Source organism: Ictalurus punctatus, chromosome 9 (assembly GCF_001660625.3).
Source record: "Ictalurus punctatus breed USDA103 chromosome 9, Coco_2.0, whole genome shotgun sequence".
Lineage (NCBI taxonomy): Eukaryota > Metazoa > Chordata > Actinopteri > Siluriformes > Ictaluridae > Ictalurus > Ictalurus punctatus.
This window is the reverse complement of record NC_030424.2, coordinates 28885463-28907500: the sequence shown is the minus strand read 5'-3', so window position 1 is coordinate 28907500 and position 22038 is coordinate 28885463. Positions and strand designations below refer to the sequence as shown.

Below are 22038 nucleotides of genomic sequence, written 5' to 3'. Positions count from 1 at the left end.
GATTACGCACGTGCGGTACGGTACGTCGATCGGCCGCTACACGTGCTCCATAATTGTGTACCTGTGTAGGACTATTTATTGTGCGGTGTGAATACGTATCCCTGCACGCTAACGGATGCTATCGTCAACACATGCTATACAGCACTGTACAGAAACGGAACGAACTGCGTTCAGCGGCTGCGGAATAGCCGATGCTGCGCTCCGGCTCGAAGACATCTTGGCGGTCTTCCTTCCTGCTCGGAATGTTGTGTTACACTTGTCGTTACCGCTGCGAGTGTGATTCGTGTGCTGGGTTACGTAACACGTTCTTCCTCACATAGTTTTCAGAAAGCAGTTCGGACGAGGTCATGCTGTGATCTCTCTCTCAGACGCGTTTCCGAGGCACGCGTTTGTCTTTCTCGTCTTTGCTCTTCTCGTCCATCGCTCCTCATCCCTCATCCTCGTCTCTTCCACGTGCATGCACTATTCTGCATCTCGCACACAAATAACAGACTGCTCCATCTTTTTGCCTTCCTTTCTTCTCTCTCTCTCTCTCTCTCTCTCTCTGTCTTGTTCTCCGGTTCAATACAAATCTGTCCATCATCGTCCAGGCGCTGAAGCGGTTCAGCGAGCGCCGCTCTGAACCCCTGCAGAGGAAACATCCTTTCCCGTCTTCCTTTTCATTTGCAATGCCACGCTTTCCCGTTTTCAACGCCGGATCCGCACTGGACTGGATTTTATACCACGGACGTAAAACGCAAGCGGTCTTGAAGCACTTAAATCATTACACCACTGACATTTCGCACAACTTGGAGGCATAACGGAGTCTTGCAAACGTCCGTATCGGCTCGGTATCAGTTACCGGACAATATCTAGAGCTCATGGGCTGATTCGATATTCGATGCACAATTCGTTTACACCGTTTCTGAACCAAATCTGCATGCAAGATATGTAAAGGGTTGTGTCTGTGTGAAGTAATCTCTCTGATGAAGTCTGAAATGAGAGTGAGTTGAACTTTAGTGCGAACTTCTGCAAAATGACATGTATCCTTTTACAATATCCATTATTATTATTATTAATTATTATTATTATCCAAAAAGTGTTATTTATATCACATATCTACAATAATCTAATCTATCCTAGCATTATAATCCTGTCCCTGGGTGTGCTTTTTATGCACATTTAAAAAAAAAAATTAAAAAAAAAAAAAGCAGCTAATTTTGTTTTACCCCTAAATTTAATCCTCATGCATCCAAACTGCATGTGCACATGCATAAACTGCTGCAGCGCGCTCGCGTGTGCGTGTGTGTGTGTGTGTGTGTGTGTGTGTGTGTGTTAAATGCAAGCTGCCCACCAACCTTTTTCAACGCTGACATTATAGGTGATCCAGTATATGTCCCCGCGGCTTTTTTTCACATGCTGAAGACGTGGGGAAGTTTGCACAGTGTGCGTGCACGCGCGCGCGCCCGTGTCCGTGCGCGTGCTCTGTTGATCCCGAAGTACGCGCGCACTGGTCCTGATGCTGAGCAACCTCTGCTTTCGAGACTACACCCCCCCCCCCCCCCCTTCTCACACACACACACACACACACACACACACACACACTCACACACACACACCCGCCTTTGCGCCTTTAAGTACAATTAAGAATATTAATAATTATAAGTCTGTAAATATGAATGAATATAAACCAAATCGTTTATATTTACTCCGTAAGTGTTTCTGTTTGTACTAAAACTGACGGATTCTCAACCGTCCAATCGGCACTTTTTGGACAAGAATATTACCCAATCACATTTCAGGAGGCGGGATTTTTCCACTAGTAAGGGCGGAATAAACATGGTGGCTGCGCACGCACGGTAGTGACGCGACCACGTTTGACACAAAGCGGGGACATCTTGGTAAGGTCGCCGACACTTAGTGCTGCGTGTCGAAGAACGATATGAGCTAGATTCCTTCATTACGAACAAAATGATGTGTCGACTTTTTTGAAACAGAACGGTATGCATTTTAAATTATATCAAAATGCAACCCATGACTGGTTTTATTTTATTTATTTTAACCGCCGGCTTGATAATTCTGCCTAACTCGATAAGGTTAGCTAGGTAACTCGGCTAGCAGCAGTGTTTGTTTGCGAGTTATGCAGCTTTAGTCAGCGAAATTAAATGTCAGCTGAAGTGTCGATCCTGTTTAAACAAAAGAAGGAGGACAAACCGACAACATGTCGCTTAGAAAAGAAGGTAAGAAGAGCTAGCACAAGCTAATTCGTTTATCTTTGGGGTGAAATTTGACGGTGGGTCCAAGTGTAGCGCGCGCAGAGCCAGCTCGTGCCCAGGCATAGCTTCTGTACGTGCGCGTGCCATCACTGTGTGATGTTCCGTTAGCATTAGCACACACATTCTCACTCTGATATAAATAAGATTTTAATTTCTTTTTAATCCGAAGTGGAGAGTAAATCAATTACAGCAAATTCTTCACTCATTAGAAATGTAAACTGTGTACATTTCTATTTAACATCAATTAGTGTCTGACTTTTATTTTTATTTATTTTTTACCTTGGATAAAGCTAATAGCTAGCTGAAGTTTACACGGACAACAATAATCCGATATGAACCCGATTAAGACGATACTCTGATTAAGAAAGTACCATGTAAACAGAGATTATTGAGGACCTTAATCCGACTAAAGTCATACTCGGAGTAAACGCAAATCGAATTAAGACGTGTGGAGTATTCCTATTTTAGTCGCATTATCGACGTGCGTTAATGACTACGTTTACATGGACAGCAGTAATCTAATTATTGACCTTATTCTGAATAAGACAATAATCTGATTACGGTGTTTACATGAGTGGCTTTTAGAATACTCCTTTCATGTTCCTGTTTTACGTGTTATAGAACATAGATGGATTAACGTCACACGTCATTATGTCACCACACCGTCTGACGTCCGATCCAGAATCTCACGTATCGACATACAGTTGGTCTTCGTTATGGTACCGTATACAGTCTTGGGTGTTTCATTTTTAGTTTTACGAACGCTTCAAGTGCGGTTAATTATTTGTCCTGCTGTACGTGCTAATAGACGACCGCTTGAAGCCGCGCATCCGGACGCAGCCGTGCTCTCCTGTGTGCCGTCAAACGGTTGTGTGTGTGTGTATGTGTCCTATCGCAAAATGCGGCGTAAACTCCCACACGACGTCTCTCTGCAGACACACTGCAAATTTTCCTGCATGTTCAGCATCTCTTCTCTGTCAGTATTTCAGGCAAAAGTCCTGCAGAGACTCTACCCCGCTGCCCGAGAGGTAGAAAAAGTGCTCGAGACGCCTGTCCATCATCCCCAAGGTGTTCAACTGAAGCCAAGCAAAGTGACTGGTAAGACTACAAATTATACTCTTATCTTTCAAATAAATAGATATATAAAATAGATAATGGAGTCAGCACAATAATTCCATAGTGCGTATGAGACTGTGTGTACCGTTCCTTAAAGCGGAGTATGAATACTTTGTGGATGTTTGCTCTCTCTATCTCTCTTTCTCTCACAGGTCATGTAGGAGTACCTGCTGTATCAGGCAGGAAGGTGTACACAGTCCTCCCTCCTCCTAAAGACTACGTTCCTGCCAGTGGAGATGGATTGTGGTCGCCTACAGATGCACAGCTTGTCAATAATGCAGATGAGATGCCTGGTAAGAGACCATTCCACATGCACACATCTGAACCTGCACTCCATCAATCCCACAGGCAGTGTAGCAGAGGAGCCATCTCCCAGAGTATACTCTTTACTAAAAAAAACATTACACACTGAGATGATTCTTCTTTGGGACAGAAATAGAAATAGAGGCCATGCCTCATTCAATAAGACTGGCACACACAGAGGCCACTCCTCCTTTGTTAAGACTGATTTACACAAAGGCCATGCCTCCTTCAAGACTGAGAGGAACAGAGGCCACGCCTCATTCAATAAGACTGACCGGAACAAAGGCCACACCTCCCTCATTAAGACTGATTGACACAAAGGCAATGCCTCCTTCATTAAGACTGATGGGAACAGAGGCCATGCCTCTTTTAGTAAGACTGACAGGAACAGAGGCCACACCTCCCCCATTAAGACTGATTGAGCCAAAGGCCACACATCTTTCATGAAAACTGAAGGATACTGAGGCCACACCTCCTTCATTAAGACTGACAGGAACAGAGGCCACACCTCCCCCATTAAGACTGATTGAGCCAAAGGCCACACATCTTTCATGAAAACTGAAGGACACTGAGGCCACACCTCCTTCATTAAGACTGACAGGAACAGAGGCCACACCTCCCCCATTAAGACTGATTGAGCCAAAGGCCACACATCTTTCATGAAAACTGAAGGACACTGAGGCCACACCTCCTTCATTAAGACTGACAGGAACAGAGGCCACACCTCCCCCATTAAGACTGATTGAGCCAAAGGCCACACATCTTTCATGAAAACTGAAGGACACTGAGGCCACACCTCCTTCATTAAGACTGACCGGAACAGAGGCCACACCTCCCCCATTAAGACTGATTGACCCAAAGGCCATGTCTCCTTAATGAAAACTGAAGGACACAGAGGCCACACGTCCTTCATTGAGACTGACAGAAATAGAGGTCATGCCTACTTCACTCAGACTGACAGGAACAGAGGCCACGCCTCCTTCATTAAAACTTGCAGACACAGTGGCCACGAATCAGTAAATATTTACTCCCTCGTTGAATGTGATGAATAAAATGAATTGCTCTTTGATCATCACCCCCGAATGATGATCAGAATAATTAACCGAGACGTGCAGTCTGATTCCATCTTGCGCGTTTCATGGCAGCAAATGAGCAGATATTCTTGTTCATTGGAGCAGGTGATTGGGCAGCACGCCAGCAGACAAACACTTCACATGATGAGCATCACACACGTTGATGGTGTTAATGTGAGCACCGATGTCAGCGTACCACATGTCTATCAATTTTCTATTGGGGGTCACAAAACAATTTATAAATGTCTCCGCTTTAATACTGAAAATATATCGCAAAATCATAACATTTAAATATTGAAAATAAACCCCAAGGTTAGGATGACGCCTACACTACTTTTGAGATAAAGCTGGGCTTGTCTGCTATAATTTCTCCAAAGAAGGAGGCTTGAAAGTCTGTAAAGATGTACTGTAAAAGTTTTTCCTAGTGTTACTTGATTAGATTTTAGGGTATGAAATCAACCAAACCCAATAGCAAACAGTAACAATTTCTCCGATTCAGATCCAGCAAATGGTTTAATACGTTTAAACCTGATATTCGTGCTCCTGTTACTGCGGCAGCTGCATCTCTTTTCCCTTTTAATCCGTCCCTGAGATGGGGAGGAAGTCTTCTTTGGCTGTTCTCAGCAGGATGGCCCACTTTTCCCAGGAATCAATCTCCTAATTCATATTCATATTCGACATAATTCATCAGACGACCTTATAATTAAAATACTGGCCAAAGCCAGTGACTGAGAAACACTGATCTTCCCACCATCCATTTATGAAATGTCTCTATCGCGTTCCTGTGGTACGGAAACCTTCTGGCCGTTATTAGGGATTTCGTCAGCTGCGGCAACCTGAAATAGATCTATGCTAATGCAGAAATCACAGAAGTGAAGGTGACTGAGCGGGACATCGAACATGACGGAACAGAGAGTAGGAGATTAATAGTGTTAGAAGAACTGATTTATGCATTAAAAGATAAATTGACCACGCGAGGTTTTACTCTATAGCTTTAACAGTAACATTAACAAAATTAACTGGTGTCTTTTTCAAATATATATATATATATATATATATATATTTGAAAAAACACAAGTTATTTGATCCCCCTCTGGACGCCTGACCGTCACACCCATATGTGGTTCTTCCCCAAACTGTTGCCACAAAGTTGGACAGTTGGAAAGTTACAAAGGAAGAACTCGAGTATCCTGCACAGATGGCCCTGTCCATAACCCCATTGAACACCTTTGGGATGAACCGGAACGCCGACTGCACCCCAGGCCTAGTCTACTCCCATGTCTAGTTTTATTTATACAGCTCGCAAACACGCCTGGATTAAAGTTTTTAGCCACATTTCGTAATAACCACATGGCAAATAACTCCCAAGCAGGGATCTTCATGAGAAGTTTCACGATTGGTTAATACCGGCCGAGCGTGTTAAAAATGTTTAGTTGCTGATTACAGAACCCAGAAAGGTCACCGAGACATTTTCCTTTCTCGGAGGAGCGATTTCACTGACGGTTATCAGGATGTAAAAGCTGTTTAGCCAAAGTGTTCTCTTAAAATGAATAAATAAATAAATAAAGAATTGCTTACAGCAGCTTTAACGTGACATTCCTGAACCCCTTTGCACCGTGGAATAAGGAACGGAATGCCGGTCACTCATATCGCTTTGAGATGCGAACTCCAGTTGATGAGAATAGATTCTGCTGAACTTAGATAGAACAATACCATCACACACACACACAAGCACCTTCATTATCCGTATCATTAAGTACTCCTCTCTCATCTGCCGTGTCCGAGCCCTCCCACTCATTACAATGAGGTTTATGGTGAAAGGCTGTGTGATCAGTAGCTCCGAGCTCGACTTGAAGGGCACTTCAATCACGCAGACTACAGGGAGTGTTTTATCCATACATCATCCTCAGACACGGACCAAAGGGGAAAGCACTCTGACGTGTACGTAAAGCGCGTGTGTGTGATGGATAGATACCTATATCTTACTTTTATTGATTCAACAAGGGAGATTTCTATTGGTCTAGCAGCCAACTACAGCACAGTACAGGAATGAAGAACATCAGACATGATCGGAAACGAAGCGATATATTCAAACGAGGTATGTGAGAGAGGTAATATCGCTCCATTCCACTTTGATACAGTTCCAGAACATTAAATGTAACTATAAAGGGATAAATAAATAAAAAAGCATTGTATGTTGTGTCATTCTTTGAGTCGTAAATAAATACTGCAATCAAATTTCTGCCGTATCAGAGGAGGAAAACCCCGCACTGCCGTTTTAGGAAAATAACAGTAACTGTTACCCAGTTGTCTCCAAGGTGATTGATTACTTACTTGTAAATATATATGAGAGCACAAAACTTGCTAATACCCGAGAACGAACTGTGCTGTGTACAGTCCCCGTTTTAATCCAGGCGTATTTGATACATAAGCCGAGATGTCGGGAGTCGGTTAGCATTTTTGCCGAAGATGAAATGATTATTTTTCACCAAACTGCTACTTTAATGGAACAAACATTAAACAAAGCTAGACTGTGTCGTGTTTCCGCTAACAGCTTTCAGGTTTTATCGGGAAGGGTGGGGGGGGGCAGTCCATTTAGTGGCAGCTAAGCACAGCGCATTAATAGCTTGCTATTTTAACAACTTTCCCATCAGGAGTGTTTGAAAGCACGGTCCTGTTTACACCTCCGTTAACACGTGGAATGTATGAGGATATCAATATCACGATGACAACTAACCCAATCCTGTCCTCTCGTGTACCCGCAGGGCCTCATTTACAAAGACGTGCATCAGAGAATGTCAAATGTGGATCCGTACACATGGAGAAAAAAATAATAAAATGTTCCCGGATCCTTCCTCCCTGTGGCCTGATTATTAATTGCAAATCATCTTAAAATCCTGCACACTCGATCGAGCACCGTGCCAGTCCGACCCTAATTGCAATCATTTTTTTTTTTTTTAAATATGCAAATAAGCTTGCTGACTAGAGTAAAGCCGTAATTATACTTGCTTTTATCATGTGCGCAAGATGGCCGCCGTGCTTATCCCGTGGTCATTTGAGGCATCGCTTGCACATCGTGTTCAGAAATGAACGCCGGGCTTCCGTGTCTCAAATCACGTACTTTATGAGCTATTCTAGACGGTTGTTGAGTAGGATTCGATGATGTAGTATCCTGTGGGCTGAGACCTTGTCCCTAACGTCACCTTAACGTGAACCTGAGGGATATTTTTCAGGGAAAGGGGTTTATTTGTACACGACTGACACGCCCGTGCTTCGTCCAGCCGATCTTTCGGGATCAGAAGACCGCGATGCCGATGAAGACGCCGGCCGTGCGAGCATTAAGAGGAAGCGAAGGAGGAAGAGAAAGGCAGCTACAGTCTCCGAAGGGGATACGCCTAGCGCCGCCGAAGATGCTGAGGAGAGGAGTAAAGGGAACGCCGAGGGCTCGGAGTGCCTCAGCAAAAACAAGAGGAGGAAGATGAAGAAGAAGAGGCACAAGGAGAAGCTGCTCGCACTTGGCCTCGTGCCCCGGTCCACGGCCGTCGAGTTCACTTACAAAGAAAGTGAGGAAAAAGAAGAGGAAGAGGATGGAGATAAGAAGGTGGAAGAGATTCTGGACTTCCTTCATTCTACACGAGATCTCTACCTGTCCGATCGTAAGTTTATAATAATGTAAGTGTAAAGGAATATAAAATTATGTTGGAGCAAAGCTGACACTGGGCAAAAGAAGCGAGGAGAAACTCCCTAGGATGATACGAGGAAGAAACTCTTATAGATTTGATTTATTCGTTTATTTTATCTGAGTAAAGTTGTGTTTCAATGCTTACGTAAGCCAAACCAAGCCAAGCTAAGTACAGCGGGGGAAATGCGTATTGGACGCCTCACTGTTTTTTGGTTGTTTTTTTCAGTAAATATATTTCCAATGAGGCTGTTCACATGAAATTTTCACAAGACATCAGTATTAACGCGCGAAATCCGCAAATATGAAGAATTCGCAACATTAAAGCGCATACATAAAGTTAAGAGGAATGACACGGGGGGAAAAAGTACCGAACACGCTAAGTGAAATGTATTTGATACGTAGTGGAGAAGCCTTTGTTTGTAACGGCAGCTACAAGACGCTTCCTGTAGAAGAAATGAACGTTCCGCAGTATTCAGGTGTGATTTCGGACCGTTCTTCTAAACATATCGTCTTTAAATCTTGTCCAGTCGGATTCGAGTCAGGTGATCGACTCGGCCGTTCTAACACCTTGATTTTTTTTTTTTTTTTCTTTGAAACCAATTGAGTTTCCTTTGCTGTACACTTTGGATCGTTGTCCTGCTGGAAGGAGTATATAATACCGATGTCTGGTGAAAATCTCACGTCAATAGCCTCATTGGAAATATATTTAGTGAAGCAGAAGGAAAAAAAATCCCAACACGGCTCATTTGCATGTCGCCACGCCCACAAAACTCCATAAAAGGTAAAGCGCCCAGATAGCTGGAAGCATAAAATGAACAATCAGGGTAAAGTCTGAAATACAGAAGGGGAAATTATTTTCACTCACTTCTGTGCCTATATACAGTACATGCGTAATAATATATAACATTAATAACAATAAGCGTGCGCTACATCTTCCTCCAGCTCATTTCTCGCAGCGAAGCTTTTATATTCTTTAACTAATGCAGATGATCTAAACGACTGGTTTTCACGGAACGTTCCGGATGGTGCTCGTAGTCCCTGACCGACTGAACTAGCACCAGGATGTGCTTTTGATTGAGACCGTAAGTCGCTCTGGACAAGGGCGTCGGCTAAATGCCGTAAACGTAATAATACAAAAGACGCAGGAGGAGAAAAAGAGAAAAATCTCTCTCTCTTCTTTTTATTCTTGAATAAGAGCTCATATTTATTATCAGGTGCGGAAAACACGTGAGTACTTTGCTACCGTACTTAAGTACTATTTTGGAAGATCGTAAATTTCCGAGAGGAAAAAAAACGTACTTTTTTTTTTAACGTAATTTTGATCTTCAAAGTACTTGTTACAAAACCTCAAATTCCATGACGCATTTCTTTCTTCTTTTTTTTTTTTTTCCTCCTCCAAAGTATTTCCCACACATAAAGTGGGAAATTTCGTTAGTGAAATTAGCTAGTTTTGCCATTTAAGTAGTGAACTTACAGTAGCTAGCTAGGTCAGTTTTATTTTCATCGCTAACGTGCCTTTAGTCTTCATTCTAACTAACCAGCGATCCAAGCGATCAGACTCGTCAGTTCTTTTCATCCGTTGAAAATATTTACTCTTTAGTCTTGAATACTTGTTTTTTTTTTTTTTGATGAAGTCAGACTGGGGTTTAACTGTGTTTCGCCTTCTTTCCTTCCTTCCTTCCTTCCTCCTCACCCAGGCTCCCGCGGTACAGGCGACCCGTCCGTCTTTCTCAGCGCGACGGAGTCGCTCTCGGCTCGTCTGTCCGACGGTACGTCGCCCCCTGCTGTTCTGTCCGTGCTGTGTCGGCTCGGAGCGCTGCTGCGTCGGAGGGAGGCGGAGAAGTTACACACCGTGCTGCAGGAGTTCACACACACTTCAACACTGCCTAAAGGTGAGTGAGGTGAGAACGTCTACAGGCTGGGACGGGAGGAGAAGATAAACCAAGCAACACTTATTATGAGTGATGCTAATTAATGGTTCCTTTCCTTTTCTGCAAACGTGCGAGGTTACGGTTGGATGAAATTAGCCGGTACATAATTAACATTTATATTACGATCATGTCGAGTCACTCTATACGACAGTAACAAACTATGATGTCATAAACCACTGGTGTTTTATTTATTTTAAATTCAACATTCCCAACCATCCCTGAGCATCAGTGGCGTTCGATACGCAAGTCAAGCTGTGTGAGTGCGTGTCGAGTGACGCGTCGAGGGATTCGCCGGCCGCAGAATCAAAGCGCGAGGCATCATGCTGTCAGAAACGCACCTCAGAACGCAAGCGACGGACTCCAGCTATACACCTACGACGTTCTCCAGAGGTTCTTCCGTTTTACGATACGTTTAGGTAACGCGTAACGATATCCGCTAAAGTGATCGCGGCAAATTACCCAGCTAGGTAGCGTTTTATGTTTATACCACAGCGCTGTTGAATTCTCGATTCTGATTGGTCAGAAGGCGGTGATTTAGTTTCCTAACAACAGCTCTGACAGCCGTGCATCTGCAAATCACGGGTTTATATGTTAATGCGCTGTCGTTTCTATAGTAATGGGACGCTGCACATAATCTACGACAAAAAAAAAACTTAATCCATGTTGTTCCACAACGTTAAATGTATCTATAAATGGAAAGAAAGTACTCGTTCTCTAATAAATATCAGATTGCGTTCGCTGGCAAATTGCTGTGATGTAAGCGGAATAATACGTTGATTATTTTCCAATAACAGCACGTCCTCCAGGTGTTTTATTGCGTATTCAGTTACCGTATTTGTTTAACGGACTACATATTAGTTTCCGATCCGTGTCAGTCTGGCGCGTGATGAAGTCCAACGGCTGCGTGACACCACGTGACGTTCGTGTCGGCATCAGTCGAGCCTCATCTTGAAATCCCTCACGGTTTCAACACAAACATCGTACACTCGGGTAAATTGTTTCTCGATCTCACTTGTTGTTTTTGTTTTTTTGTTTTGTTTTGTTTTTTTGAGCATTCGAATCCAGCGTCATTTTCTCTCTTGGTTAAAACCGTATTTATTTATTTCCCCACTTATTAAACGGTATTCATGTTTATAAACCTTCTCAAACGAGTCGAATCCGACGTCGTTAAGACTTCTAAAGTCGCGCTCGAAGGAGGATCCGGATTCGCCTCGCGAGGGAGGATCCGAGTACGAGCCGTGACCTCTCGGAACATTAAGCAGATCGCGCGAACGGAGACCGGCGCACGTTCCGCGCGATTGAACGTGTCATTTGGCACGTTATCCCATACATTATCATGTCATTACTGTCAGGACGCGCTCGCCGCGCCATTTGCCAGTCCATCATCCATGATTAAAGAGGACCGTTCAGAATAATCGGCTGTGCATTCATTCATTCATTCATTCATTCATTTATTTATTTATTTATTTATTTATGACACTGGAGGGAGATGGCGAAAACCTTGAGCTAATATCCAGAGGTGTGCATGCCCAGAATCAGTCCCTCTAGGATTTCACCATCGTAGAAACGAGTCGTCACCAGAAACCGTTAGCTCTCGTTGCAGACGAATGACTTCCGTAGACGTCGTCGAACTGCTGCTGGTGGACGCAAAGCGGCTCTCGCGTGGACGTCTCGTACAGAATAATGATCTCCGATCAGTGTTAGAAGTCTACCATTACTTCCTAAAAGGCACAAAGTATCCCAGCGCTGTTATGCGTCGTTATTATTATTATTATTACGGCTAATGTCCTGCTTGTTCTGTGCAGTGATTGCACGGCAGTTCAGGTCCTTCAGATGTTCTTTACAGCTCACTAACGCTTCTCAGCACGGTAAGAATCGATGGACTAGAGCATCTGTGCCCAGAGCTAAATTTCAGCCCTCTAAGGGAAGCCCAATCAAGAGTGACTGCAGCTGTTAAGTGCTCGCTCCATCACTCCTGCAGATTTCAGGGTCCTTACACGCCAGCGTTTGGTGGAATGGTGCTATAAATGCTGGATATACTTTATCTAAACTGTGCTGAGGATTTGAGGTGCGACTGATGGCTGGAAGTAATAGTAAAATTCACACAGTGTTCCGTGTACCCAAATGTCGTCGGATAAGGCGAGACCTTTTTTGGCATCCCAAACTTGATTCTAATGTTGGTTAATGGTGTAAGGGAAGCTTATAGCTGCTAGATATGCATCCGACTTGCTCTTGTGGGTCCCGAGACTGTATGACACACTTATTATTTATTCATTTTTAAACATACAACAGAAAGTAGCAGAGCTCAAGACATCGAAGCCAGATCACTTGTTTCCGAGATTTTGTAAGTGAAGTAAACTTACTTCTCGCTCTCTCTCTCTCTTTTTCCTCTCAGATGAGACTGAAGTGATCTGTACTCTATTCCACTACTGGATGACTGAAGTTCTTCCTGTGCAAACGGATCAGTTGACGTGACCACGGCATACACACTGCAGCTCTGCAGTTCAACTCCTGATCCAGCTCTCATGTGGGAGGAGGAAGCCATTTTCTTTGAGGGCAGTTGTATGAATGAATGTCGTACCGCGTCTACCGCCATCACTGTTTACGCATTTGGTGGTTTCAAGACTACAAAGATCTAGTTTTGTTCAATGTCCCAAGCAGTGGCCTATTCCTTACATCCCAGAAACCATCAAAATGCATTATGGGTGGTTCTAAAAGTGGGACCGGTGAAGGATTTAAATGACTTTAACGCAAAGCGATATACGGTTGAGAACGGATAGGATATAACTGAGGGTTATATGAAGCGTCTTGCTCAAGGGGCCAAGTGTGGCAGCTTGGTGGTGCTGGGATTTGAACTTGTGACCAGTAGCCCAGTGCCTTCACGACTAATCCGCCAGTTCCTGAAGCATAGCCAGGGGGTCTGTGATGTTTTTAAAAACTTTATTACAGTGCTTTTAAACACAACCCTTTATCATAAAACATCAATAACTCCAAAACGACCAGGCTCAGAAGTAATTTCAAATAGGTTTTCAGACAGGTTATGTGGCTGGCTTATACACCTAGCTTGTACTAGTACTAATGCCGAGCCACCTGCTTCTCAGATGGAGTAAATTACGCATATGCGTGGAAAACCAGCTCTATGAGGTTCGGCTCGACTGTGAAGTAGTCCCTCGGTGAGCAAGAGCAAGTGACTGCATGTGTAATGGCCGCCTTGCAAACAGAAACGCCTCCGTAAAAGTCTCGGTTATAAATTTTAGTTATGGACCGAGTTGAACTGAATAAAACTTTCACAATAACAAGCGTGTCGTTAACAGACTTTCATTTGGGGAATCACGTTGTTTCAAAATGATCTCGAAAAAAAGGACACAGGAACATACACGATACTATGAGTTTGAGGATTTCTCGTCTTTAAGGCGTTCTTGCCTTTAAAGCTAGCAGCTTCCAGCTTCACAAGCCGTGACCTCTCCCGATGCTAAATTTAAATTACATTTATATTTAAATTGCAGGTATTTTTACAGGTGTTACAGGCATTTCTCAGTATTGTAACTGAACTCGGAAAGCAGAGGACATCTGGTCTGTAGTCAAAGGTCTGGTTCGGTTCTGTGGAAGTTTAAGGAGTTCGCCGAATATTGATGTTTAAACACTCCAGTTGATTGAAGCGAGCGTTATGTTCCACGTTCCTAACAATTAGCTTCATCTTTACCATAACCTTAGTGATCATAAGACCTTTCAAATTTGCACAACCTGTCAGTTCGCTGTTGCTGCTGATTATAATCGCTTCAATACTGAGCTCATAAACATAATGATCGATCGAAACGTCCGGCCCACTCGTAATGAGTAGCCTCTGGCTTAGCCTCTTAGCAGCTAATTATCTTAGCAGTAAATGTCAACAGGCCTTCGCTACTCCCTGTCCTTATTGCTTAGATGGTGACATTTAGTCTCTGGCGCAGGCACGAGCACTCATTATCTCCCTGCTCCTCACACGGTCCGACCAGAAATGAAGGTCACGGCAAAGACGAGTCCGTCATGCAGGCGAATTACGATAAATTATTTTTTTTGATTCCCGAAAAGTTTGGTTTGGCAAATTAAAACTCCCTGCTCATATCTACGTGAGGAGTGTAACAATCGGCTGAGCTGGTAAGCAAAAAGCTCTTGCTGCAGGTCAGATAAGAGCCAGCCAGCATTTTTGTGTCAATATTAGACAAAGCAGGTTAGGTGGTGATTGCCCCTCCTTCCGAAAAGCCCAGAGTGCTCTGATTGGCCAGCTGACCCATTGCGTTATGATTGGCCAAAAATCTCAAGTGTATATGTCGGAAATGTTTTGACTAATCCCACCCACTCCAGCATGATAGTTTGACTAAACCCATCCACTCACGTGAAGAGTTTGACCAATCCCATTACTCCTACAGAAAGATTAATCAGTCCCACCCACTCCTGCAGAAAGATTAACCAATCCCACCACTCTTGCAGAAAGATTAACCAATCCCACCACTCTTGAAGAAAGATTAACCAATCCCACCACTCCTGCAGAAAGATTAACCAATCCCACCACTCTTGAAGAAAGATTAACCAATCCCACCAGTCTTGCAGAAAGATTAACCAATCCCACCACTCTTACAAAGATTAACCAATCCCACCACTCCTGAAGAAAGATTAACCAATCCCACCACTCCTGCAAAAAGATTAACCAATCCCACCACTCTTGAAGAAAGATTAACCAATCCCACCACTCTTACAAAGATTAACCAATCCCACCACTCCTGAAGAAAGATTAACCAATCCCACCACTCCTGCAAAAAGATTAACCAATCCCACCACTCTTACAAAGATTAACCAATCCCACCACTCTTGCAGAAAGATTAACCAATCCCACCACTCTTACAAAGATTAACCAATCCCACCACTCTTGAAGAAAGATTAACCAATCCCACTACTCCTGCAAAAAGATTAACCAATCCCACCACTCTTACAAAGATTAACCAATCCCACCACTCTTGCAGAAAGATTAACCAATCCCACCACTCTTACAAAGATTAACCAATCCCACCACTCTTGCAGAAAGATTAACCAATCCCACCACTCTTACAAAGATTAACCAATCCCACCACTCTTGAAGAAAGATTAACCAATCCCACTACTCCTGCAAAAAGATTAACCAATCCCACCACTCTTACAAAGATTAACCAATCCCACCACTCTTGCAGAAAGATTAACCAATCCCACCACTCTTACAAAGATTAACCAATCCCACCACTCCTGCAGAAAGATTAACCAATCCCACCACTCTTACAAAGATTAACCAATCCCACCACTCCTGCAGAAAGATTAACCAATCCCACCACTCTTGCAGAAAGATTAACCAATCCCACCACTCCTGTAAAAAGATTAACCAATCCCACCACTCCTGTAAAAAGATTAACCAATCCCACCACTCCTGCAGAAAGATTAACCAATCCCACCACTCTTACAAAGATTAACCAATCCCACCACTCTTGCAGAAAGATTAACCAATCCCACCACTCCTGCAAAAAGATTAACCAATCCCACCACTCCTGCAGAAAGATTAACCAATCCCACCACTCCTGCAGAAAGATTAACCAATCCCACCACTCCTGCAGAAAGATTAACCAATCCCACCACTCCTGCAGAAAGATTAACCAATCCCACCACTCCTGCAGAAAGATTAACCAATCCCACCACTCCTGCAGAAAGATTAACCAATCCCACCACTCCTGCAGAAAGTTTAAGCCGTTGTGTCCCTGACCGGGATAAAGCACAATGAACGAATGTGGTAGAAACATTGTTCAGTGCCACACAAGCAACCCGCCACATCGAGTGCATCCTACGTTAATGAATGTGGCCTTCCTTTGTCCTGTGAGCTTCATATCTGACTGCCCACTCCCCTTGTTTAATGGACTGTAAATAATGAAAATTCTCCTACGGTGCTTAGAAACTGACCTGTCCTTGATTCATTTCAGTTCACTTCAGGCCTCTGTCAAAAAGTTTTCAACCAGGCTTCACACCATGAATAAATTAGCTATGTTATGATTATCTACTGAAATATCAGTAACGGGGGGGGCATGTCGGCCACATGCATATATTTACACTTTTAACAGAAGGCCAACATAGCTGCTTCTACTTTTCATAAACTTATCTCAGTTCAGTGCACACTGCACGCCTCTTAGGAGATTACCAGGGCACGTTGCTCTGGGGCAGAACAAACAACAAGAGTGACTCTCTCTCTTGCGGTAATTGGATATTTAAACAGCAAGTGACAATGTTCTGGAAGATCTCTCTACCTTGTACCCTCATTAAATCCAACTCACTCCATGCCTGTGCTTCATTAAAGCCATCCCACCTACATCTCCGAGCGTATCGGAAAGGAAACACCAGGTGCGCCGAGTCCTATTAGCGTGATCTGCGTCGGGAGAGACGGGCGAGGTTTTTATTCGGTGGTGAAAGATTCTTTGAGGTTACTCAAACTGACAGACGTGATGTACGGTAATTAAAATGTACTAGAAGAGAAATATGCGTACAGCCGAATCCATACGCCAGAGTAAGAGACTGTTGGGACGGACTTTAACAAGGTTCATAGACTTTACGTACACCCTGTACGACTAGCGCTAGGCTGAAAAGAGTCGTCAGTGGAGCTTGATGTTCAAAGGCTCGGAATGTTCCCGGTTTTCTGGGATGCGATGACAGATTATCTGCCAGGTGTTGCATGCATCATAAGCGCTTTATTATATATTCAGCTCCAGGAATGCGAGTTTTCATTTCATATCCGTGTTATTGAGGCTCACAGCCTCCAAAAAAAAAAAACAACACCTTTGAATGCTTAAATATTTGCATGTAGTTTTAAATTACAGCCCTGCATATGGGAACCTGTAAAAAATAATAGTGGCGTTGAGGGAGGACTTCAATTCCGTTCCGGTTTGAATCAAAGCCAGGATCTGTGCCGTGCATGGCTGAGGATCTTGAGTTATAGAGCTTGGAAGAGAAGATGATGCAAACATCAATGGACGGAGCATACCAAAATCTTATCTTCATGATCCTGCAACAATCTTCATAAAATCTTCCATTTATCCAAGGGTCCCGCAGAAATCCCCAAACAAGCCCCGACAAATCCTCCAAAAATCGAACAATCCTCGAAAACCCGACAAGCAAAACTCCAGCAGATGCCCTCTAATTCTGAAAATCCTCCAACAATCCTGCAACAATGATCAGCCAACCGTCACGAAATCCGTTCATCCGCAAACAGTCCTCAAAAATCCTGCAACAACTCTTCAACATCTTTGGTCTCGTCGACAAACGTGGAATGTTTCAAAACAGAAGCCAATTAGTTCATCTACTTTCTGTTGGATTTAGTTTTAATCCCGCTCGTACGGAACCACAGCCGAGCGCATCATCACAGTCTCTGTAATCATTTGGCTTGGCTCTGAGACCAACCATCCCCAAGAGAAAACATCATCGGCTTATCAGAAGAGCTGAGAGAGTTGCTGAGTAGCAATCCCTAGCGGCTGAAGAACTTTACAAATCCGGACTAATAAGAAGGGCTTGAGAGATAACCGGAGATATCCTTTACACAATTACTCGACTGTGAGTCAATTCATAACCAGCAGATATGCGGAGATGAAACGTGTCCATTAGCAGCCCGGTTTAATCGTGCTTCCCATGCAACACTTGATTGATGTCGTGTCGGTATGGAAGTGCACCTCGTGTGCAGGATAATAAGCTCTCTGGACAATCAAATAATCCTGTCAGTTTTTTTTCCCTCGACTTCATGTGCGGTTTAGCTAAAGGTTGTGGCGCCAGTTTCGATTTTTTCAAATAACCCCACCGTGCTCTCACGTTGTTTATAGACCGTCCATTCTGCGAGTCCTTCGACGAGTGTCGGTTTGCCATACCAAATATAAAACACTCTTTTGCCGCTCTGCGTACACCACAGAGTCTGACCAACAACTATCGTATTTTGAACTATTTATTTAGTCACCGAGCTTCAGTTATACAGCTATATATGACTCCGTAGGTTAGCTTGATGATCTTGATGCATAAAGCTTTGAAGCAAATTGACACGCACGCTAAAATGTTATTGCATCAATTCCCTTTCACAATCCTAATAATAAATGTCGCCTGTAGCTTGCCTTCCCAGGAGATCGAACTCGTCCTACGTCGATCTAGTACCTAATAAACCGGCAAGTCAAGTGTGCGTGATCATTAGCTAGCATCAACAAGTCTGTCTGATGGCTGCTGCATGGTCAAGGGTGATAATCTGGAGGATTAATATTATACATGTGATGCCAGGGTCCATGTTTTCCCGTCTCTCCACACCTTTGGTTTTGGTGAAATGACCACAAGGTGGAATACTGTGACATACTGTAGAAAAACTCGTCTGTTCCTCTATATCGCATAATTTTAGATTACATTGAAGTGCTGTGCCATTATTTTCCATTTTATATGTATGGTGCGTTTAACAGTGAAAACGACTGCGTTTACACGGACGGCGGTAATCTGATCTTTGACCTTATTCTGAATAAGACGATATTCTGATTAAGGCGTTTACATGAGTGGCTTTTAGAATATTCATTTCATGTTCAGGTTTTACGTGTTATAGAACGTAGATGGATTAACGGCGCACGTCATTACGTCACCGCGTCACGCCGTCCGACGTCCCTCCGGAATCTCACGTATCGACGTACAGTTGGTCTTCGTTATGGGACCGTATACAGTTTTGGGTGTTTTTATTTTTAATATTACGAACACTTCAAGTGCGGTTAATTATCTGTCGTGCTGTACGTACTAATAGACGACTGATTGAAGCCGTGGGCTGCGTCTCAAACCGCGTACTTACCGTCTATATAGTAGCCGAGATACATGTATATCTCCTACTATATACTGTAGCAGGTAAGTACGCGGTTTGGGACGCAGCCGTGCTCTCTCGTCCGCCGTCAGACGGTCGAGCGCCGCCGTGCGTGTACGTGTCCTGTCGCACAATGCGGTGAAAACTCCCACACGACGTTAATAGTGTGATTAAGGTGTGTACACGTCTGCGACTAAAACAGGAATACTCCACACGTCTTAATTCCGTTCGTGTTTACTCCGAGTGCGACTTTAATCGGATTAAGGTCGTCAATAATCTCTGTTTACATGCTAGTCTCTTAATCAGAGTATCGTCTTAATCGGGTTCGTATCGGATTCTCGTCGTCCGTGTAAACGTACGGACTGTCGCGATGCAGCTGTACAAAAAAAAATCTGGATATAAGATTTCAGTTGAAATGTCTGCCTAATAAGCCATCCAGAGGTGATTGAGAAACCTTGAGAGAAACCAGACAAATTATTTCATCATTTCAACCAAACCTCTGATTATTTCGACTTAAGTACTTGTGCTCGTGCATTCTCATTATTTCAAGATGTTATGTCATTTATTTTGAGTTCATAATTAATTACTCTCATTATCTTCTCTTTTTTTTTTTTTTTAATATATTATTTTGACATATCTCCTTATTTTATTTACTTCATACCAGCCTCGAGACTAATTTATTGAAGATTAGCTTACAGCAGTAATAACATTACACCACATGCTGTTTCCAAGATAATTAGCATAGCCAGACGTCGCTTAAGTAGAGTTCAGCTGACGTGTATGCATTTTTAATTTTGGTTTTGAGCCCTAACGCTTAAACTGACTGAACTCCATAATATTCATAACACTTATTTAAATAACGTAAACATACTTTGAATTATTCCGTATAAATAATGGCCATGCCAGGCACAGAACGGAAAAAAAAAGATAAGCGTATAAATGCGATTTTTTTTTTTTTCCCCTGGCGTCCATGTCGGAGCAAGTACGTAAGCAAACTTAGATATCACATCATCAACTGCTGAGATGGAAAACAAAATCACCCTGAAGGATTATCCAGGAGAAAATTCAACAACCGGTTTCCCTTCTCCTCTTATAGACGTAGTGAAGTAGCCGCTCAGGCTTCCGCACGCTTTCCTGACAGATTTCAGCTCTCCGCATCTTCCGATAAGAACGTTCTCATTTTTCTGCAGAGAACATTCTCAAAATCCCCCTCGCTACTGTCTCTTATCAGTCTTTCATAACCCTGACACGCGAATATTAAAACCCAGAAGCAGAACCTCTGGGTGTGTTAATATCCAGAGGTCCAGCTGCAGAGACAGGTTTTAGTCTGGGCATGCAGAGGCCAACCTTGAGGAAGAGAAATTAATAAACCAAGAATAGAGACCTCAGGCTTTGGTATATTAAACCCCTTTGGTGAGGGCTGCAGTCATGTGGATATTAAACCAATAAGGAATCGATGAGTGAGCAGCACACCGAGCGGAACTAAGAGGCTCAGGACTCCCAAGGATCAGGGTCACATCGATCATTTTGTCCACAGTGTTCATAAATTATACACCATAGCCGGTAAATACCGGTTTTTGACTGTTACAAATTCTAAACGTCCGATAAAGTAAAATCGGAAAAACCGTTAGACAAAGTGCATTCACGATGGAACGCCTAAGTAAGCTCTCTGTCTGCTTTAAAAATTAGTTTTTCACGATTCTCTTCACTTGACCCATTGAACGATACTCTCGCTCTCTCTCGTTAAGTAAACACAGGCTAACAGCGGGCATTCTACCATGCCCCTGCCGCCACAATCACACGTACTACACATATACATATCAATTTTTTCCAGTTGGTCCGGTAAACTTAATCATTCCTGGACACGTTGGCCGGCACTAAAATTTCTTAGCGGAAACTCTGGACCAAACCACATACACCACAGTGCTGTCGAATTTTGCATTCTGATTGGTCAGTTAATGTTCACTAATTTTCTATACCATCTGCTCGGACAGTTTTGAGGGCATGAGGTGTGTGGCACCTTAGCCTGGGCACAGGTGGTGCCAGAGGAGATGAATCTATGAATATCGGTGACCATCGTGGGACACCAGTAGCTTTCCTTCCAAAGATGATGGGTTCTTTGAGTGCCTGGACGCCCTGTAGCTGGTGCTTTGTCCGCCCAGGTAATGAGTCTACGCCTCAAACTGGGTGGGGTTTGAAGCTGCACCCCACAGGGCATGCGGTGGGGGTTGGAACTGTTGAGCACGAGATTTCATCATCAATGTCCCGAATGATGGCTGTAATGAAGCAGGAGGAAGACCGGATGGGTTCGAGGCTTGGATCTTAGACGGGACAAGGAGCCGGGGCGATATGTAAGTGTGAAATTAAATCGGGTGGAAAAACGGAGCCCACGCGTCGAATATACAAACGTACAATAGCACAGTACACATTACACACAATACAATACGGCGAGATGTAAGTGATCTTGTATACATGGTATACAAAACATAGTCTTATGTGGTATGTACTGGTGTTGGTATAAGTGTGCATGTAGGGATTATTTTAGTAATAATAAATATACTTCGGTATATCCGTGAAAGTCTGATATGTGAATTTGAGTCCAGTGAATAAGAGTTCGGGTCCATGGGTATGGGGTTCTTAGCAGTTTAGTAACCTGATGGTTTGAGGAAAAAAGATGTCCGTCGATCTGTTGGCGCGGGTTCTGAACGAGAACAGCGGATGGCTTGGATGGCTGGAGTCCTTAATTGCTCAGACGAGGTGGTGGACTCGCCCCTTTGTTCCCACACAGCCGCAGCCCACTTCCACGCCTTGCCGGGAGATT

At 43.5% G+C, this 22038-nt stretch overlaps 1 protein-coding gene across 2 annotated transcripts; it reads left to right on the top strand.

The window, feature by feature from the left end:
• Positions 1-1842: 1842 nt before the first annotated feature.
• Positions 1843-21798, top strand: LOC108270334 (glutamate-rich protein 1). 2 transcript variants are annotated; one of them, XM_017476911.3, is made up of 6 exons: positions 1843-2219; positions 3237-3353; positions 3524-3664; positions 8029-8403; positions 10127-10321; positions 12756-21798. In XM_017476911.3, exons 1-6 carry the CDS (start codon positions 2201-2203, stop codon positions 12833-12835), a joined length of 927 nt encoding a protein of 308 aa, XP_017332400.1. In that variant the 5' UTR covers positions 1843-2200; the 3' UTR covers positions 12836-21798. The 2 variants fall into 2 exon arrangements, with proteins under 2 accessions (XP_017332400.1, XP_017332399.1); XM_017476910.3 differs by having other exon boundaries at positions 7981-8403.
• Positions 21799-22038: the final 240 nt, after the last annotated feature.

What these genes read in the sequence shown, in the direction of transcription:
- LOC108270334 (XM_017476910.3), top strand. An exon ending in AGATCTCTACCTGTCCGATC is followed by an intron (nt 8,404 to 10,126) that starts GTAAGTTTATAA and finishes CTCCTCACCCAG; the next exon opens with GCTCCCGCGGTACAGGCGAC. An exon ending in CACTTCAACACTGCCTAAAG is followed by an intron (nt 10,322 to 12,755) that starts GTGAGTGAGGTG and finishes TTTTCCTCTCAG; the next exon opens with ATGAGACTGAAGTGATCTGT.